Source organism: Micropterus salmoides, unplaced genomic scaffold, assembly GCF_014851395.1.
Source record: "Micropterus salmoides isolate LMB-PRFRI ecotype aquatic unplaced genomic scaffold, ASM1485139v1 Ms_hic_scaffold_20, whole genome shotgun sequence".
NCBI lineage: Eukaryota > Metazoa > Chordata > Actinopteri > Centrarchiformes > Centrarchidae > Micropterus > Micropterus salmoides.
In genome coordinates, this window is record NW_024041151.1 from 28874156 (window position 1) to 28893220 (window position 19065).

General features: G+C 41.8%; 1 protein-coding gene across 1 annotated transcript in view; it reads left to right on the forward strand.

Annotated features, from left to right (window-relative positions):
- Positions 1–18607, forward strand: part of tln1 (talin 1) — a 70390-nt gene extending 51783 nt beyond the window's left edge. The window contains 15 exon segments of the mRNA XM_038734053.1: positions 416–535; positions 650–796; positions 1119–1285; positions 2733–2916; positions 3442–3567; positions 4076–4192; positions 4396–4581; positions 5876–5983; positions 9043–9148; positions 10709–10833; positions 11155–11280; positions 12624–12686; positions 12780–12962; positions 16722–16847; positions 17042–18607. Of these exon segments, the coding sequence (XP_038589981.1) occupies positions 416–535; positions 650–796; positions 1119–1285; positions 2733–2916; positions 3442–3567; positions 4076–4192; positions 4396–4581; positions 5876–5983; positions 9043–9148; positions 10709–10833; positions 11155–11280; positions 12624–12686; positions 12780–12962; positions 16722–16847; positions 17042–17176 (2019 nt within the window). The 3' untranslated portion in view covers positions 17177–18607.
- Positions 18608–19065: the final 458 nt, after the last annotated feature.

A 19065-nucleotide genomic window follows, 5' to 3' on the forward strand; every position in this document is an offset into this window, starting at 1 on the left:
AGGCGAGTTAAAAATAGACCCACCTCCTTCACTTCAGGCGGAGTTAGTCTCCTGAGTGAGGACAGTTACAGAGATTATTGAAAGTAAAGTCTTTGATATAACATTACTTTATATCAAACTTATGACAGTTCAACATCCTACCCACTGTGACCTGGTCAGGGTCTGCTTGTTTAATAAAAGATAAAGGGGGAAAGGTTCATAAACCAGCACAATATGATTACAATATCTGGGAAAAAAGGAATCATGAAAACTAATTTTTTTTTTTTAAGTATTGAAATACTTTATATCCATTAGAAATGTATTGATTGGGGGGGAATTTGCTTAATGTTGGAATTTGTTTGTTTGTTTGTACTTCTTGTTATAGTGTTATCAGTACTTACAGTTGTTTTTCTCATTATCACTCATCTCTCTTCAGGTGACAAAGTCTAACACCAATCCTGATGACCTCGGAGGATTGGCCAACCAGCTGACCAGTGAGTTTGGAAATCTGGCAAATGAGGCCAAATATGCAGCCTTGACTGCAGAGAATGATGAGGTAAATAAAACCAACCGTACCTCAGCATTTGCTGGCCAGGCCAGCTCCGCATGTCTCACTTTCCATATTTTACATGCTCAGATTGATCAAGTGTGTCTCTTTGTTTGTTTCCAGATTGGTTCTAACATTAAGAAGCAGGTGGGTGAGCTGGGTTACAGCTGCACAGGTCTGGTGACCAAAGCTGGAGCTCTGCAGTGCAGCCCCAACGACACTTTCACCAAGAAAGAGCTGATTGAAAGCGCCCGCAAAGTCTCTGAGAAGGTCAGTCTACAACCAAACACTTACCTTAGCTCTTTCATTAATTGGCCATTTTATGCTTTTCTAAAGCAATGGTGAACAGGTGATAGGTAATGAAGGTGTGAGGGAGGGCCCTAGCAGAATTCAAACAGGGGATGTTGCTGTGCATGGTTGGCAGCTTAAACTGCTTTCGTTCTTATAATGAGGCAATCCTGGATATTTTTAGATATACGCATTGGTTTACTGCAACTGTCAGAAGATGTCACATAAGACGTATTGAAATTTCACTTTGCAAGATATGCACAGTCCAACGTCCATTCACAACAGATTGGTCTTCTTCTTGCAGGTCTCCCATGTGTTGGCATCCCTGCAGGCAGGTAACCGCGGCACCCAGGCCTGCATCACAGCAGCCAGCGCTGTGTCTGGAATCATTGCAGACCTCGACACCACCATCATGTTTGCCACTGCTGGTACTCTGAACAGAGAGAACGCAGAGACCTTCGCTGACCACAGGTACTAATCACTACAGAGACCCTCTATGAAACAACCGATCACAGTAGGAGAAACTATCATTGATCCCTGTAGGTAAGATGTCTTGGATAAAGCAAAGAAGGGATCTCTTGCAATTCATTTCCATTAATAACAATTAAAATCTTTCATTTGAAAAAATAACATCAAGTCCATTAACACCATTTTCACTATTTTCATTCTCTTTTTTATGACTAAAACAATACATCACAAGAGCAGTACCTTAACATTATATCACAACAATGGTACAAAACAAGAGAAAAAAAGTGACAAAATACAAGTACAGTCTTGGCTGGGAGCAGCAATTCTGATTATGATATTAATCTAATTACCTGAGAGACAGAATCAAGAGTAATTAGAGATTCTGTAATCCAAAATAATGGTAGCCTTTATTAAAGGCCTTTCACACTCTCATTAAAAGGTTGTACGTCTGTTAAAACTTCTCTTTCCACTAATGATTCGCTCTGGACCGTCTGTTCCTGCCAGTCCTCCCCTGGTGTCTCCATCCATAACACCGGGTAGTCAAGTGTTATAAAAGCACTGCGAGAACACAACTCTCCGCTCGTATTTTAAGAGCCTGATTTGGAAGAGAGCTTATTCAAATCATAATGATTCTAATTATTTAATTAAATGTTATTTATAAAGCGCTAATTCATAACAGAAGTTTTCTCATTGTTGTGCCTCATGAAAGTATAGCCACTAAAGTGCATGTTGTTGCCACTGACAGGCTCAGATTGTTATTTTAAGTGTTTGACAACATTGTGGAAAGGATCACTACGGAGACGGACCTTAAGGTTCTTGTTTTTAACCAGAAACAGTTTCTATATCATCACTATAAAAACAGTACTTTCATCTCTCTGGTCTACTGTTGACAGTTAAATGGGGTTATCTATTGTATTTAAATGGTTTCTTACAGTTGAATATATTGGAAGTAGGGTTTGGGTCCGCGTATGTTATATTTGTGATAATATGGCCAAAGGTTATGAAAAGCATCATGTATGATTTGAACGTACTGTGTGATGCCAAATAGACGGCTCTTTTTGTAACATCTAGGTCGTATTCACATAGTCATTGAGGCAGCGTAATTATGCAGTGATACAAACACAGTGTAAACAAGGAAGAGAAAGTAAAAAAAAAAAGAAAAGGACCTGAAAGCCATTCAACTTTAAGGATTTTCCCTTTTCACTTGACTTGGTTGACTGTTCCAGATGATTGTGGTTTATGAAAACAATATTTTCGATGACGAAACTTACTAACTCATACATCTGAAATAAATAGCAATTAAAGGGGAATAATAAGATTTTGCAAACTTAATCTGGAGATGTGTAATGATATACTGTAGCATATGGTTCATGTTCTTTATGTGCATCACCTTTGCATTATTGAACCTCCTCTGTGATAGCTGGTGACTTTGTGACCTTCCTGTGTGCAGAGAATACATCCTGAAGACAGCCAAGGCTCTGGTGGAGGACACCAAGCTGCTGGTGTCCGGTGCTGGAGCCAGTCAGGAGAAATTGGCCCAGGCCGCCCAGTCCTCAGTGACCACCATCACCAAACTGGCCGATGTGGTCAAACTGGGAGCTGCCAGCCTGGGTTCTGAAGACCCAGAGACCCAGGTACAGACAGCAGAACTGATTTTATGACTACGTTTTGTAAAACCGATCCACTGACAAAAAGTAATGGAAAGGCAAAATGTACATTTAGGCCTACTTCTTATCTTAGCTTGTCTTATCTTATATTTCAACCAAATAAATCCCTTTTGTTTTTTTTTATCACAAAATACGCTAACTTGAACCTAGTGAGTGACATCACCGTGTACCGTGTGATCAGCCAATAAGCAGATAGCTGGAACAGATTTTAATCAGGCATCACATAGATTTAGATTTTGATACTGTAATAGAAATGAAACAAACTGATACAGTCATAAAGAAAAAGAATAGTAAGCAAAACAATGTCCCAATTTTTTATATAGTTTTCAATCTATATTTCTATAGGCTGTTTCATCGGAGGGCAGGTGCAGACCACAAGCTTTTATTAACCCACATCCAGCCCCTGAAACTGCTGCTTTGTGTCTAGGTCCATTCACTTCCTATGTGAAGGCATCAAATGAAACTGTAAAGTAACGCTTCTGTACTCTGTAGGTGGTCCTGATCAATGCAGTGAAAGATGTGGCCAAAGCTTTGAGTAACCTCATCAGCGCCACCAAGGCAGCAGCAGGCAAACCTCACGATGACCCCAGCATGCTGCAACTTAAGAACTCTGCTAAGGTAAGATACAAAATGACCAGGTGAGACCCTGCTTTGACCTTTATTTATCTCTGGAGATCCAAAGAGTGCTCTGTTCTCCTCCTGCTTCGCACTTTAGGAGGCTGAATGGATTAAAAAAGAGAGCTTGAGAGAGAAGTTCAAACCTCTGCACAGCTGGCAAAGTACGCATTATGGTTGGATTGTCGGTTTTAGAAAGCACTTGGAGCATGCCGACATCTTTAATGGGAGCTAGTTGAGTCCCGAGTCTACCCCGTTAGAGGCTGGAATCTTCTTTGGAGGCTCGCTCCGAGTCTCCCATATCGTATGTTGCATACTGTTAATCTGCACAGCACGTGAACAAGTATCCACAGAGCACTATCTCAGCACTGTCATCTGTTGGACTGTGTGGACACTTCTCACTGCGGCGTATTTTGAGAACCGAACCAAGACCTGTAGATGCATCAGTGAGCAGTGTTTTTCTTGCCATCACTCTAATCTCTGGCCACATGGTCTGACCTGGCTACTGTAGGTGATGGTGACCAACGTGACATCCCTCCTGAAGACAGTGAAGGCAGTGGAGGATGAAGCCACAAAGGGGACCAGAGCTTTGGAGGCTACAATTGAACACATCAAACAGGAGCTGACTGTGAGTAATAACACTCTTTAAATGGAAATGTTGTGTGGTCAGTGTCTTGGTCAACATTTGGAATAAATATTTCTTCACTACCGCCCCTTCCAACAAGAAGGATTCATCTTTTTGCATAACAGTCACTTGATTAAAGGATGAACTAGTGCTGCTGTGTAGCTATCAAGTGTCTCACTAACTGTCCGCGTGGTTTAACCTCACAGGTGTTCAGCAGTTCCGACCCACCACCAAAGACGACCACGCCAGAGGAGTTTATTCGCACGACTAAAGGAATCACTATGGCAACGGCGAAGGCAGTGGCTGCTGGGAACTCCTGTCGTCAGGAAGACATCATTGCTACGGCCAACCTCAGCAGAAGGGCCATCGCTGACATGCTGCACTCCTGCAAGGTACACCGGAGGTTCATGTCCGGAGTCTGTTGGTCCACGCCGCAGCACAGTGACGAGAGGAGAAGCTGGCGGTCGTCTGAGCCCGAGCTCTTGAAAGCTTTAAAACAAACCTTATTCTGAATCGTACAGGACTGTGTTCTAACGAAATACTGAATGCCAATTTCACTTACTAACCAAAAAAGACAAGCGTGCCTATAGCCATGTTTCCATCTAATTGTCATGCGAATTTTAAGCGTAGTTTTGAAATGTCGCAAAAAAGAGGAGAAAAAAAAGAGATACTGTGAAATATGTGCGTTTCCATCAGCTGGTTTGGTGCAAATGTGATTTCAAGCGGGGAAACTGCTACCAGCCATGTCTCCGCACGTTATGGGAATATCTGGTGTTATGCCGAGTTTTGTATGCCTGCCGAGAATTGCATGCACCTCCAGATAATGCTTTAAAAAGCTATAAAATCCTTTGTGGAGTTCATCAATGGTGATAAATATGCGGTGATAACCCCGTTGGATCAGCGTGCAGAGCAAAGGGTCTGAAAAGGACCTTCAAGAGGTGAATGCAAAATTCAACAGAACAGATGATGAAGGCTACCTGTCCTGGTTTGCATCCACCTCTTTTCTCAGCACAAACGAGCGTTACCAGCCGCGAGGTGCAGGAAATTCTCGCAGGTATGCAGAACTCTGCACAACCGGGCAAAACGCCGACAGCAGAAACAGCTGATCAGTCCAATACGTCTGAACTTATTCGCGAATTTTGCTGTTATGCGATACTTCAAAATGCGCATTAAAAAACGTTGATGGAAAACACGGCTTATGTCATGTACTGTTACGTATAACCTATATCCAAGTGATCCACATGTGCACCACCGTGCTACTTATGCTCCTAAAAGCACCAATTATAACACACATTCTCTTGCAGTTGTTGGTCACAAGTTTTCATCATTTCACTACTACATTATGATTTATAAACTACACAGTGGTTTTGAAAGCAAAATCATCCACCTATTTAACCAATACAATATTTGTAGTTCCTCTGGAGCTATAGTTTTTTAACTTCTCTGTCATCTTTGGTCCAAAGTTACCTTAGAATAATGTTATCACATTTCAGTCGGGTTGGTATGGTTTCTTGCCAGCTTGCAAGTCTTTGTACTGGTCCATCTCAAAAATACTGTTCACCAAGTCCAGCTATTTCCTCTTTTTGTCATTAGAAGCACAGCATTTCAACATGCAACATGGCATACTGTCTATACTGTCTTTAGTTGATGGTTCAGAAGTTGATTTCTGCCTGTCTGCTCTTTCAGCAAGCAGCCTACCACCCAGAGGTGAGCAAGGATGTCCAGATGAGAGCTCTGCGCTACGGCAAAGAATGTGCGTCCGGATATCTGGGACTGCTGGAGCATGTGCTGGTGGTAAGACATAATCACCCACATACACACAAACACACTAACACATATAGTTCACAGTGCTGCCATTTGTACACCACTACCTTAAAACCTTTCACGACCACTAACACAGCGTGGCTACGGCCATGGTGACCATTTCTTCCCTTGCACACACCCACATATTCTGCTAATAACTATACGACCCTGTGTACATTCATTCCACTAGTCCTAGGATCAACTTGGAAACATTCTAGCCATGAGTAATTGTTATTGCGCCAAAATATCTTAAACTGTGCAGTCTCTAACGAGCTAAAGCCATTTAAAATGTCATTTTTCAATCTTGTGGTTCCAGTGTTCCATTATGGTAACGACAAACAAATGATTTGATCCCAGAGAAGTTTGGAGCTTGCAGTGATAGGGGCCACAGCATGATGGCTGCATGCTTACACACCTCTCCTCTATACGTCTTATTTCAGCTGTCATGTGTTTGATGACCTCTTTTCTTTCCTTTTCCCAACGCTCTGTCAATGTTCCTTTAAACTTGTGGCTCACTGATGTGGGTGCAAGCCGGTGAGTACACCACATGACTGACCTGCACAAGTGTGAGGCTGCATTGGTTGATTGCTTCCCTGAATACTTTATGCCACAACAATGCTGCAGAATGCCTCCGGGCACGTTAGCAGATGTCAGACCAGCTCCGCTCGCGGACAGGACGCAGGTGTTTGCTGGTTATGCACCAGCAGGTATCTGCATGGGTTGTCAAGAGTCGAGACAAAATCTGACTTAGCTGGATGTGTTCATACATATTCTGAGACAGTCAGCAGTGATTATATATCTTTAGATTGATGTTAGAGTGTGTAGTCGCACCGTCAGCTGATTTCCCCTCCGTTCTGATCAGATCACATGTATGTGGTGCTCCGTCTTGGTGACGCCTCAGTCGCGTGTACAGTAAGGGATATTCTGCTCTCCAAGCCTCAAATTTATAAATGGTGTCATATAACTGCCTGGTTCCTGGTTCCATTCATGGTCCACCTCGCTTTTTCTGGTGCTTTTGCCCGTATCACACAATTTCAGTTGCCATAGACCTGAAGATGGTCAGATTTGCTGGGCACCTTCAGGACTTCTCATCCATGTTGGCTGATAAGTTGAGTCGTTAAGAAATCAGGGAGGACACACAAACTTAGTGACACATGTGCTCTGAACAGAGCTGAAACGACTGAGCAGCATGTACAGTTCAAATCATTATATACCTTCCATATAAACTGGTAGATGTTTGATTTTGTTTTGAAATTGAATTATATTTTCTGTTAATGGCGTCAAAAAAAGCCATAATTCCATCCACTGTGATGACGACGATGTGAAGTGTAAAAAAAATCAAGAACCACTGAGTGCAGCACTTCCTCCAGGCAGTGTAGATGTGATCTGAGCCTGTGGTCCCACCCTCTGGTGGTTGGAATGGTTGGAACAGAACAACAACCTGCCTGCTTGTCCACACTGAGTCTCTCTGGTCTTTGACCTCTGTGGGGAATACAGTACTACCACTGACCTGCTGAGCATGCTGCTGAGTAACATGCTTTTGGTTTTTGTTGATGTCTTGTCATCAAGTGAACACACGGCACAGTGAGACCTCTTAACCTTTAAACCTTATAACATCACAAGTGAACAAACCCTTTGTAGAACTGGTGCATGGAGTTAGTAGTCTGTATTTGTGTAACCCAGAACATGCCACTGTTCCCCCTGCCTCATCAGGTGCTCGCGTTCTCTCAGCACCTGTGCTGACTGAACATGTGTGTGTCGGTTTGTTGGTGTACAGTGTGCGGATGTGTTTGGCCCGCTGCATGCGTTCCTGCGCAGTGACGTCCTCGCCTCTATCTTCTCATGACAACACATCTGAATAAACTTGAGCTGGGTATGGGCTGAGCCCTGTTAATGCCCTGCACCTGTCGCACACTTTTCCAGCCCGAATCCTGCATGTCCACCTAGGACAGTCTGAGGACACTCACTGAAACCCAAACACATCTTAGCACCTATAAATCAAACTAATCTTTATTGGTTGACTCTCTCATTCCCCGCCCTATCATATACATTAGATGCAGGAGTCTCTACTGACAAAGCTAACTGAAGACATCTGATACATCTGTGGTCACATTGGTGCCCCTAGAATCAATTGATTCTACATAATGAATATGGGTGAGTGAGGCAATAATGTTATCCCACAGATACAAAGCCTCTCTCAACAGTAGAGGAATGCATATGCATCATTTTCATCATGTTTAAGAGATTTAAATGTGCGTACACGCCCTTCTGTTTTATAAACCTCAGTCACTGTGGAACTGTGCGTACTGATTCCCACGCCCACAGTTAGCCATAAATGGGTATACTTGCGTATCAGCACGTCTGTCCGCTGCACCAGTCTGTCAATGAAAAGAGCAACAAAATTTGTGTCTCATCAGTGACGATCCGCAACAATGCCAGCAGCTGTCATTACACGTGACCCTTCGCTTTGTCATTCGTTGATCACATGTAGTGTACACCGTCATCTGCAGTGGTGTCCCATCTGGGATTTAGTTTATATGCACTCATATAAAAAGTAAAATGACAACAGCATCAACACAGGGCGATAACATGATTCTTACAATGTAAATAAAGAGATACAATTTATCACACACATGTAATTCATGCACATTTAATCTGGTATGTTGGGTATCAGATCGCTCCATGTGTACTCTGGTCTGACGTTTGTGCGAAGGGCTGACATGCTCCAGTTTCTTCCCCAGGGTGGTACGGGTACACAGATGGTCACAACCAAAAGAGAAAAGCATATCATGCAGTGTTAGTAAGGTGTTCCACCCCGAGTGCTCCTTGTCATACCATATGTGGAACTCTTAACTGTTCCTGGTATTATGGCGCAAAGAGACAAACACACATGTACATGTACCTGTTATTATCGTAGCATTAGCTTAGCACAAGCTGGGTTTTGATATTTGGGAATTTAAGTAAACATGGTGGGCATCAGTAATACAGAAGGTGAATGAAAAAACATTGAATTATTTAAAGGTTAAGGCTTGTTCTTCCTTCACCCACAGATCATCCAGAAGCCCTCTCCTGATCTGAAGCAACAGTTGGCCAACTACTCCAAGCGTGTGGCTGGCTCTGTCACTGAGCTCATCCAGGCTGCAGAGGCCATGAAAGGTATTTTAACCTTCAACAACAGAAAGAGAGCAGAACAAAACTACATTCCTCAGTTGTCCCTTTGGGGCTCATTTACATTTAATGGAGTCAGCATCTTTATTGATCTGTCTGGACGTAGCTGTAGGGATAACACTTGAACATGAACTTTGATCATGGTAATAAGACACAAGTTTCATACGGATGCTAATGAATGAAAACATGGTGCTGTTGTACAATATCAAGAAGATCAGTGGATCTTTTTTAAGCCACTTGGTTTACAACTTCAGTGGAAGTATCAAAAAAGAGGGAGCAATGTACATCGCCCTTTCAGACATGCACAAGACATGTCTTAAATAGCCCTGCATCAGATCTTCTTTAGAGCTCTTAATGCAAATGAGCCCTGACAGTAATTTGAAGTAGGATTAGTAAATATCCCCCTTAGAGTTCTACAGTTTCACACAGCTCTGTTCTGGGATTCCCCTCTTAAGAGTCATGTACAAACTACATTGAACCCAAGTCAAAATGCATCATCTATCAAATGGAGGGAAAGTCATCCTCAGACCTTTATATCACAGATGAATGTCCCTCTGCTCCAGTGTTGGAGACATTATCTGCAACTGAATCCTGCAGCCTACGTGGCTGTAGGTTCGTGAACTCATTTAACAGATGACGCAAATGGGACTGTAGAGCTGTGATTGATGTGCAGGATTGGGGTTCAACAGGATTTTATCCAATCCAAATTCAGCATCAAATTCACCTATCAAATGTGCATGCCTTTAAACACCCTATCCAATATATCACTCTCCTGAGATCTGTTAACACCTTTTATTGGTAGAGAGGGAAAAAAATAGTGCAGTTTTACATCGCATGAAAACCTGCTGCTCCAACCTGAAGATAAGATATGAAATGTATCTGACTGGAGGTCCTGATTAAGAATGACTGTATTTGAGTGCCAAGCATGAAATATTGACATTTCAAAGTTTACCTGGGAAGCTCAAACTACTGAAATAGATGTGAGACAATCAGAGATGCCGTTTCACCATCGAGAGCACATATTCCAACAGCCAAGTTATGCATTTGGCCTTTTGGCAAGTTATGGATGCATGACATAAATATGCACTGCATACACTGCAGATACTATGTGTTACGTGCAAAAGATTTAGACAGAAGAGTAAGAAGAGGTTCATTAGCCTCAGAGCTTAGTGAAATCTGGTATTATATTAACCTGGAACAGGACACTTAACGGAAAATTGTTATTGGAACCCAGCCCTATTGATGCTGCATAATCTGAGTGCGAAGTGCTCTAGGGTTTGCTATTAGTACCTTTTAATAGTACACAAATATAGTAATAACATTGCATAGTTCATGTATTGAATGCAGCTCAAATTGCTTTACACAAAAAAGAAAAACAAAAACAACTGGAAGATTTAGACAATCTATATGATATGCAGTTATAAAGTGACCCCAGGCTGGTTAAAACTTTCTGTTTATATATCATATTATATCATTATCATTATGCCATATTCACCTAATAGAGTGTGTGTGTGTGTGTGTGTGTGTGTGTGTGTGTGTGTGTTATAGGCACAGAGTGGGTGGACCCCGAGGATCCCACTGTCATTGCCGAGAACGAGCTGTTGGGAGCGGCGGCAGCTATTGAAGCAGCTGCCAAGAAACTGGAGCAGCTGAGGCCCAGGACCAAGCCCAAGGTTAGAGGGCTTTTTACAGAACAGCAGCATTCACAGCAGCAGCCTGTTAACCTCCCCACAGGGTCACATACAGTGTGTACTACCGGCTTCTCACACCATGAATGATCGCCATCCTATAGACCATGCCCTGTTAGCCTTTTAATATTCCTCCATTTCAAATTATTTGTGGACACTAGCTTTTCCCATGCTGTTGACCAGCCCTATTCACTTTTTTAAGGAAGCCCCTTTGTCTTAATAAATCTTCCACAGATCATCACAGCTCTGTAACATAGTGTGTTAATTGACTTTATTGGCTCGTTGGTTTCCCTCTCTTGTAAACAGGAAGCAGATGAGAGTTTGAACTTTGAGGAGCAGATTCTGGAGGCAGCCAAGTCCATTGCAGCTGCCACCAGTGCTCTCGTCAAAGCCGCTTCAGCAGCACAGAGGGAGCTGGTGGCTCAAGGGAAGGTACGTCTGAGTCCAACTAAAGCATGAGTATTCTGTGAGACTATTTAGGAATTAATTCTGGATACTGCAGGCAACATTTAAACCCTCCACAGAGAAATGGTGAACTGTGAGTGCTATGCACCATAATTTGCCCTGAACAAAAACCTAAAACATGTTTTATAATATACACAAATCAATTTAATTTTACAGATGTAGTGCCAATTCATAACAGAAGATATTTCATTGCACTTCATATTGAGCAGGTCTAGACCATAGTCTTTGTAATATTATTTACGGAGATCCAACAATTCCCTACCATGAGCAAGCACTTGGCCACAGTGGCGACAAACTCCCTTTTAACAGGGAGAAACCTAAAGCAGAACCTACACAGTAGCACAACACATGTTCCACATAAAGATGTAACACAATAGTAATGGTAAGAATAGAAATGTCAACAAAAATTTGTAGTAGTAAGTATAATAATAGCAATGATAACAGTAATAGGAATATTAATTGTAGCACGTGTCCTCTGAGATTCCTCGCACTGGTGCTGGAGGCTGGGGCAATACTATCCAGAGTAACTATATCTTTAGATAATACGTCTCAAAGATGTTTGGGCCAAGTACAATAACTTCGGTTTTGTCTAAGTTCAATATCAAAAAATTGCAGGTCATCCAGGTTTTACATCCTAAAGGCATGCAGGTTTAGCTAACTGATAGGGTTGGGAATCACCAGAGGCCCCACGATATGATATTATCATGATACTTATGTCACAATACGATATTATTGCAATTTTAAACATATTGCGAGATTTTGCAATTTACTACCTTTTTTACAACTTCAAATTGTGTCTCCAAAGGAAAACTTTTTTTAGTGAACTAAAAAAGCTATTGATTTTATTATTATTGTACCAAAAAGTAAAATTCTCATGTACAATTTTTATAATAAAAGATTGATACTTGACGTCCGTGTATCGATACAACCGAAAATATCGCAGTACTATGCTGGATCGTTTTTTTCCCCCTACCCCTAATAACTGATAAATATTGCCTAAAGGAAGCATTTATAAGGTGAACAGGATTGATCCAAGCACAGAACCTTGGGGAACTCTGTGACTAACTTGTGCAGGGAGGATTAATTGTTAACAATTGTTGTAAAATTGATCTGATAAATAGGACTTAAACTTAGACTGGTTCCTTTAATGCCAATTAAATTAATGCCAATTCCCAAAAAGCAGCAGCCTGTTTTTCTACATGCCCTCCTGCGCATTTTATATTTTTGATATCCATGAATGCTTTGGCTACACAGACTTGAAATTATAATAAAACCAGTATGATTCTGAGCCATTTTTCCTCTATTTCCAGGTGGGAGCGATCCCAGCCAATGCGGTGGATGATGGACAGTGGTCTCAGGGGCTGATTTCAGCTGTAAGTCTCTTCCATTAAGGTGTATTTAAAATTTGGGTGTTTTTTTGGTGTTCTTAGTTAAACATCTTACCACCGATGCCTTTGACTCCTCAGGCTCGAATGGTTGCTGCAGCAACCAACAACCTGTGTGAGGCAGCCAACTCTGCGGTGCAGGGACACGCCAGCGAGGAGAAGCTCATCTCGTCAGCCAAGCAGGTGGCGGCCTCCACCGCTCAGCTGCTGGTGGCCTGCAAGGTCAAGGCTGACCAGGACTCCCAGACCATGAAGAGGCTCCAGGTCAGCACTGCATGCTAATGTTTATTAAGCTACACATCTACTTCTGTTTGTTAAAAGTACTGTGCTGTTACTCTGGAACTTCCAAGAAATCATACTGACATAACAAAAGTCTGAGTCGAGGACACCACAGTTCTCAATGATAAAGGAGAGTTTGTGGAGGGGAGTTGCCTACCCTGTAAAGAAGAGCAGCCTGGTCTTGTTGATGAGCTTCATGTGGTGTGCAGACATCCACTGAGAGATGTCAGCCAGACATGCAGAGATTTGTGCTGTTACCTGGGATTCAGACTAGGGGAAAGACAGAATAAGTTGAGTGTCATCTGGATAGCTGTACTAGGAAAAGCCATGTGAGTGAAAAACAGAGCCAAGTGATTTGATCTATAGAGAAAAAAGTAGGGGACCCAGAACAGAACTCTGAGGGACGCCAATAGTGAGGCTACAAGGTTCAGACACAGATTCTCTCCAGGTTACCCTGTAAGTGCATACTTGGGACAATCAACAGTGTTTGCTGGCAGTGTTTTCCCTTCAGCAAAGAGCGTCGTTAGTGTATCTACTGAACTCCATAAACAGTCTGTAAACATTACTACAAAAAGTGATAGGAATCAGTTTTATGAAAGTATCTTGAAACAGCTGTCACTTCAAACAGACTGGCTGCAGCCTGCTGCTGCCATCTTGGTCGTACTCCAATACCACATATAATACTGTTGGACCCATTCTTATGAGACAGCTGTCACCCTGCTTCTCCCTGTTAACAGAGACTCCAGTCTGCAGTGTAGTTCATACACTCCACTGAATGACGCTGGACTACATTACATTAAAAATTGAAGTTTCAGTTTCACTTCTCTGTTTCTTCACATGTATGCTCCCTCTCGACCACTAATGCCCATTGTCTCTCTTTCTCTCTATTTTCTTAAATTAACTTTAAACATTTGGTATAATCAAATTTATTTCAGTTCCAGGTAGCAACACAAGTTCACCAAAGCTGGGCAGCATCCTGCGAGCCACAGAGACAGTGGGGAAGTCAGACAGTATTGAGAGATGAACTAACACATTGTTCCTTTGGGTCTGCACATAATTTGTTGACCAGACTTGAAATTATCTCAGTATTTTCTACAGTATATCAAAACCACTCCCTCTTTTCTCCCCTCAATATGACTTAATCACAGTACAGATGAGAAAAATTGACTGAATCTGCATTAGTTGCCATGGCAACAGAGGGAGTTAGAACCATTTTCTCTCGAGAAGGAAAGCCAGGTCCAAAGTTAGCTCCCTAACTGTTCCCTGCTTCGTCATACTGACATCTGATACTGGCAGATGAGGGATAGTGAGATGTGTCCTCCTCATCTGCACACATGATTCAGAGCTACAGTACCTGCTAAGGAACAATAACATTAGTTATCCTGCAGCAGCTGAAGTTGTTGGGGAGCACACAGTCTGTTACTGTCTATTAATAGGCTGGAGTTTTAGTGTTTAGGGTTACAGGTGAGCTGCAGAATCTGTACAGCTGCTACATCAGGATTACTGTGCTCTAAATTTAGCACAGGTAAGAGTGCCCTTTACACACTGCTGCATGTCAGTATTTTAAAGGGGCACTCCAGAGGTTTAATGTTGAATATCCAAACAACATCCAAAAAACCTACGTTTCCTGTAATGTAGAAACTCCCTGCCTGGTAAATGCCTATTTATTTCACCCTCCACTACTCCAGTTTTAACTAAGGCCTTCTGGGATAAACTTGCAGTCTCTAAGCCCAAGAGTTAAGCCAGATCAGTGTAAAATTGCTGGCGTGTCACTTTTTTTTTTTTCCTTAAACTGCACTGTAGGCGCTGGCTCACTGAAATAATGCACTCCAGAAAGGTTGTTGTGACCTTTTATGTGTAACTGAGGCAGTCAGTCCCAAGACATAACAGAAACTACAAGTATCTCCTGTCACCCCATCCACCCCAAAATACTACCTTTAAGGCTGTGTGTATGCTAGCTGTGAGCACATCAGCCTGCCCAGGCCATCTCATATTCTCTGATCCAATCAGCAGTGGCTTATCTCCTCCTCTTCTGGGCCTGCAGCTGCCACCACAGTAATTCCCATACATTTATGTCTACAGGAACTCTGGAAACAATCCACCAGTCCAACCATGGCACCAAGAACTGGAAACATTAGCCTCCAATCTATGATTACACCAGCAGCATTTGCTCTCTTCACTCTTTGCTTTAAGTGTTGATGTACAGTCTCTCAGTTGCATTTGTGAATTTGCGAGAAAAGGTGGTTGTTTGAAACGCAGCAGGTGATTCAGCACATAACACAGAGTTACCTGCTTTTTTGCCAACACCTGCAATGAAGCGGTATAATACAGCAGCCAAACATGTCAGTCCCATGGATTTCAAGATAGATAATCCAAATTGCTAACCTTGTCACACTAGATAAATCACAAATAAAGGCATAGTTGAACATGTATTTGTGTTATTAATATTGGATATTAACTAGATGTAACTACCAGCAATGCTGGTGTGTCGAGGCCATTTTGCCATTGGTTTGCTGACAGTTCTTCCCGTTATGTGGGATATTCCATAGCCCTCAGAAATTCATATGTTTGATTAGGAATTACTGCCAGTGGGGCTACATGAATGTTTTTTCCCACTTGGCAGGTGTGTGTGCAGCATTGAAATGTTCAGTTTGTTTTTTGGCTCTGGCTGTGTCCAAACTATGTATCCTGTTTTGTATTCAAGTGAACAATTTATACCTTCAGAAAGTCCCCCAATGCATGTCAGCATGTAGACAACTTTTTGCTACCAATCCCACAACGCTCAGCCTTTAGTTCGAGGTAAATTAGAAACATGCGACACTGCAGCTGTAGATCAGGAAGCAAACCCAATGATGATTTCAAAGTGTCCAAAATGTCAGTGTGTGCTCCCTATAGAGTGAACTACTAAATGTCCATCATGTGCAGCAGGGAATGGTGAGTGAGTGAACATAGCCTCTGTGTCAGAGGTGTTCATTCAACCCTGTGCTCATTCTGGAGGCTGACGTCAGCTGTGCTGGTTTATTGGAATGTGACATTTTCTGGCCACTCAATACAGAATATGAAGAGGACAGAATATAAAAGGCCTGTTCACACCAAATCACAAAACAAAAAAATGAAAGGCAGCGTCACGGTGTTACGTTGTATGTCAAGGCCAGACCAACAGTAACATTCCATCCAAAGATAAACCAGCAGAGAGGAGGCTTCACTGTCTGTGTGACTGTACCGTCCTCTGCCAGCCCAGTGTCTGATTTCAGCCCACGGAGCCGCAAAAGGAGAAAACTCTTCTTTGTTAGAGCCGAGCGGCCCAATTAGACAAGTGTTTGGCCTTGAGTGCAGTTCAGCAGGCTGCTCCTTGTTGCCTTTTACAGCTATTCTCAGGCACTGAAGCAGGAGAAAAAAAAACTGTTATGGTTTTCTGTCTGAGCTCTGGTGGAAGTTATCATTCCCTTTCCAGGAGTTGCTGTTCACAAGAAGCACAGTTGATGTGTCTGCATGAGTCTGTTTATGAAGTTGTGGTCCATAGTTAGAGATATTAGACATCTGTTAATCATCACTTTTAGCAATCACCTCATCTTCCTATTCATATCTTTGTAGTTTGACAAAAACATTCTTCTTAGCTTTAGCTTAGAAAAGGTGAATTTGGGCCCCGATTTCTTTTGTCAGTTTATTGTTTCCAATGTTAAGAGTGAACTTTCACGCTCAACTTGCATTTTTTAAATCCCGACTCATTGTTTGTTGTTGCAGGCGGCTGGAAATGCTGTGAAGAGAGCCTCTGATAACCTGGTGAAGGCAGCACAGAAGGCAGCGTTTGACGCTCAGGACGACCAGGCTGTGGTGGTCAAGAGTAAGATGGTGGGAGGTATTGCTCAGGTGAGATCCCAAAGATACAAAAGAAAAGAAAAAAAAACAGTCAAATAAGTAGGATTTAAAACCTATAATAATAAGTGTCTATTGTAAATAAAATGTTATTAATTTGAATAAAACTATAGCAAAATCTTAGATGGGTGCTCTATTGGCTGTGTGTGGTTGAAGCCGGTGTTTCATCAGACCGTGTTGTGTTGCAGATCATCGCTGCTCAGGAGGAGATGCTGCGGAAAGAAAGGGAGCTGGAAGAGGCCAGGAAGAAGCTGGCCATGATCAGACAGCAGCAATACAAGTTCCTTCCCTCAGAGCTGCGGGAGGACGGCCAGGAACAGTGAGAGAGTAACGCAGCAGGGATCCATGGAACGCTCAGGACCTCCCCCCCCAGCTACACGCAGAGAGGAGGCTTCATGCTTCAGAAGAAACGTAACATTAGGCAGATTGACTCCAGTTTCACAGTGACATATCAGGATGGTTATTATCAATCTGTTTCTGTTTTCCAGTCAAAAGCGTAATAACGCCAATGATTCCAAATTTTGATATGTGCCTTATTAAGTCCTTATTAAGGTATCTGTGCTTTTGATTATATATGATCGTATGCTTTTCAATATATCTGGTTCTCTTTTTGCCCTTTTTTTTTTTTGAAATCAGAATCACACATCTTCGTTGGTACATGTTGTGTGGCTTCTTAAAAGTACTGCCAATAAATTGTGCTGGCCTTCACTGTTAGAATATTACTGTTAGATCATAGAGATGTTAAGGCAAGCACAATATATGCTTCTATGCAAGTTATGCACATTAATCTATGCACATTTTCTATGCAGACGAACACGTTTAGAGGCAACGAGACTCGACATTTAAGCGATCATTGTGAAGCAGAGGTCTGCGGTCACATGGCAGCGATGATGTTCAGTATGATTACTGTCATGCTGTTTAGATCTGAAATAAGGACAATGAAATAAAATGTTGTCGTTTTTAGGTTTAGATTGGAAAAAAACAACAACTTTGCGATCGAACAAATCAGAGTTGAAAAACATTATTTTTTTAAAGCTTGAGCTATGGAATGTATTAAAAAGGTATCTTCCAATAAGTCGCTATCTTAGTAAACGTTCTTTGTGTCAGTATTCTGATTTAAAGAGCTCCAGTATTTAGGCCTGGATTAGATTAGAAGACTTGTTTCTGTAAAGATTATAAAGCCATATATTTAACTTGAAGACGTTGATATCATATTGACTGCATTTAGGTGCTCAGTGTTTAGTGACTCACTCCAGTAACATGTTGTCTGTGCCAATATTAGTGCCTGATGCAGTCCTTAATACTTTTTAAGAGTTCTTCTGTCACAGTACAATCCTATGATGCTCGTCTGATGTTCACCTAATGCCTCATGCTCTCCTGTTCACTACCAAGGGCCTACTGTCAGCTCACTCTTTGTTCCCAGTACATCAAGTGCCTTCATAATGCATTTGTAAAGTATCATGAACTGATACCAACCATTTACCCTCTAAGTGCACTTCATTCATCACATCATTCAGTAATTTATCCGAACATCATTTAAATCCACCGTACGCCACAATTTGTTTCACATCTTCTTTTAGAACAGACACGGCACAGCGAGAACAGCATGCCTGCTATCAAATGACTGTAATCGTACAAAGCTTTTGGTTCACATTTTGACTTAACCGTGTTATAAATGTAATGCTGATGTACAGCAGCACCTCATGGGCACTGTAACAGAGATTTCTATTCAATAAAGCCAGTTTTTGGTGAAACTGTTTTCATCCATTTCTTAAGTTTGACATTATAATGCAGCCTGGATCACATTTTGTGTTTTCTATGAATACATTGGACAAAAGTTCCTTTATCCATCCATTCAACTATGCTAATTTTGCTGATACAATCATATGGGTTTTTTTGTTTGTTGTTGTTTTTAATTCCTAAAAAATCTGGAGCGTCTAAAGCATTGAGATTTAATATGAATAGTAAAAGTAAAGATGCTGGGCCCCTATTAACACCCGTTGTACATGCATTATGTACAGTAGATCTCTGCTGGAATACTACCTGACCTGAGGTTTGTTCATTTGATTAATTAAAAAAAAGCATTAAAGAATATGCACCATCTAAGCACAACATCGCGATGAAAAGAATTTTAAAACCTCCGACCCTCTTAAATAAATCAGGACTCACCTTGTGATTGTGTTGTAGTAGAGCATGTTCTCATATTCTAAAA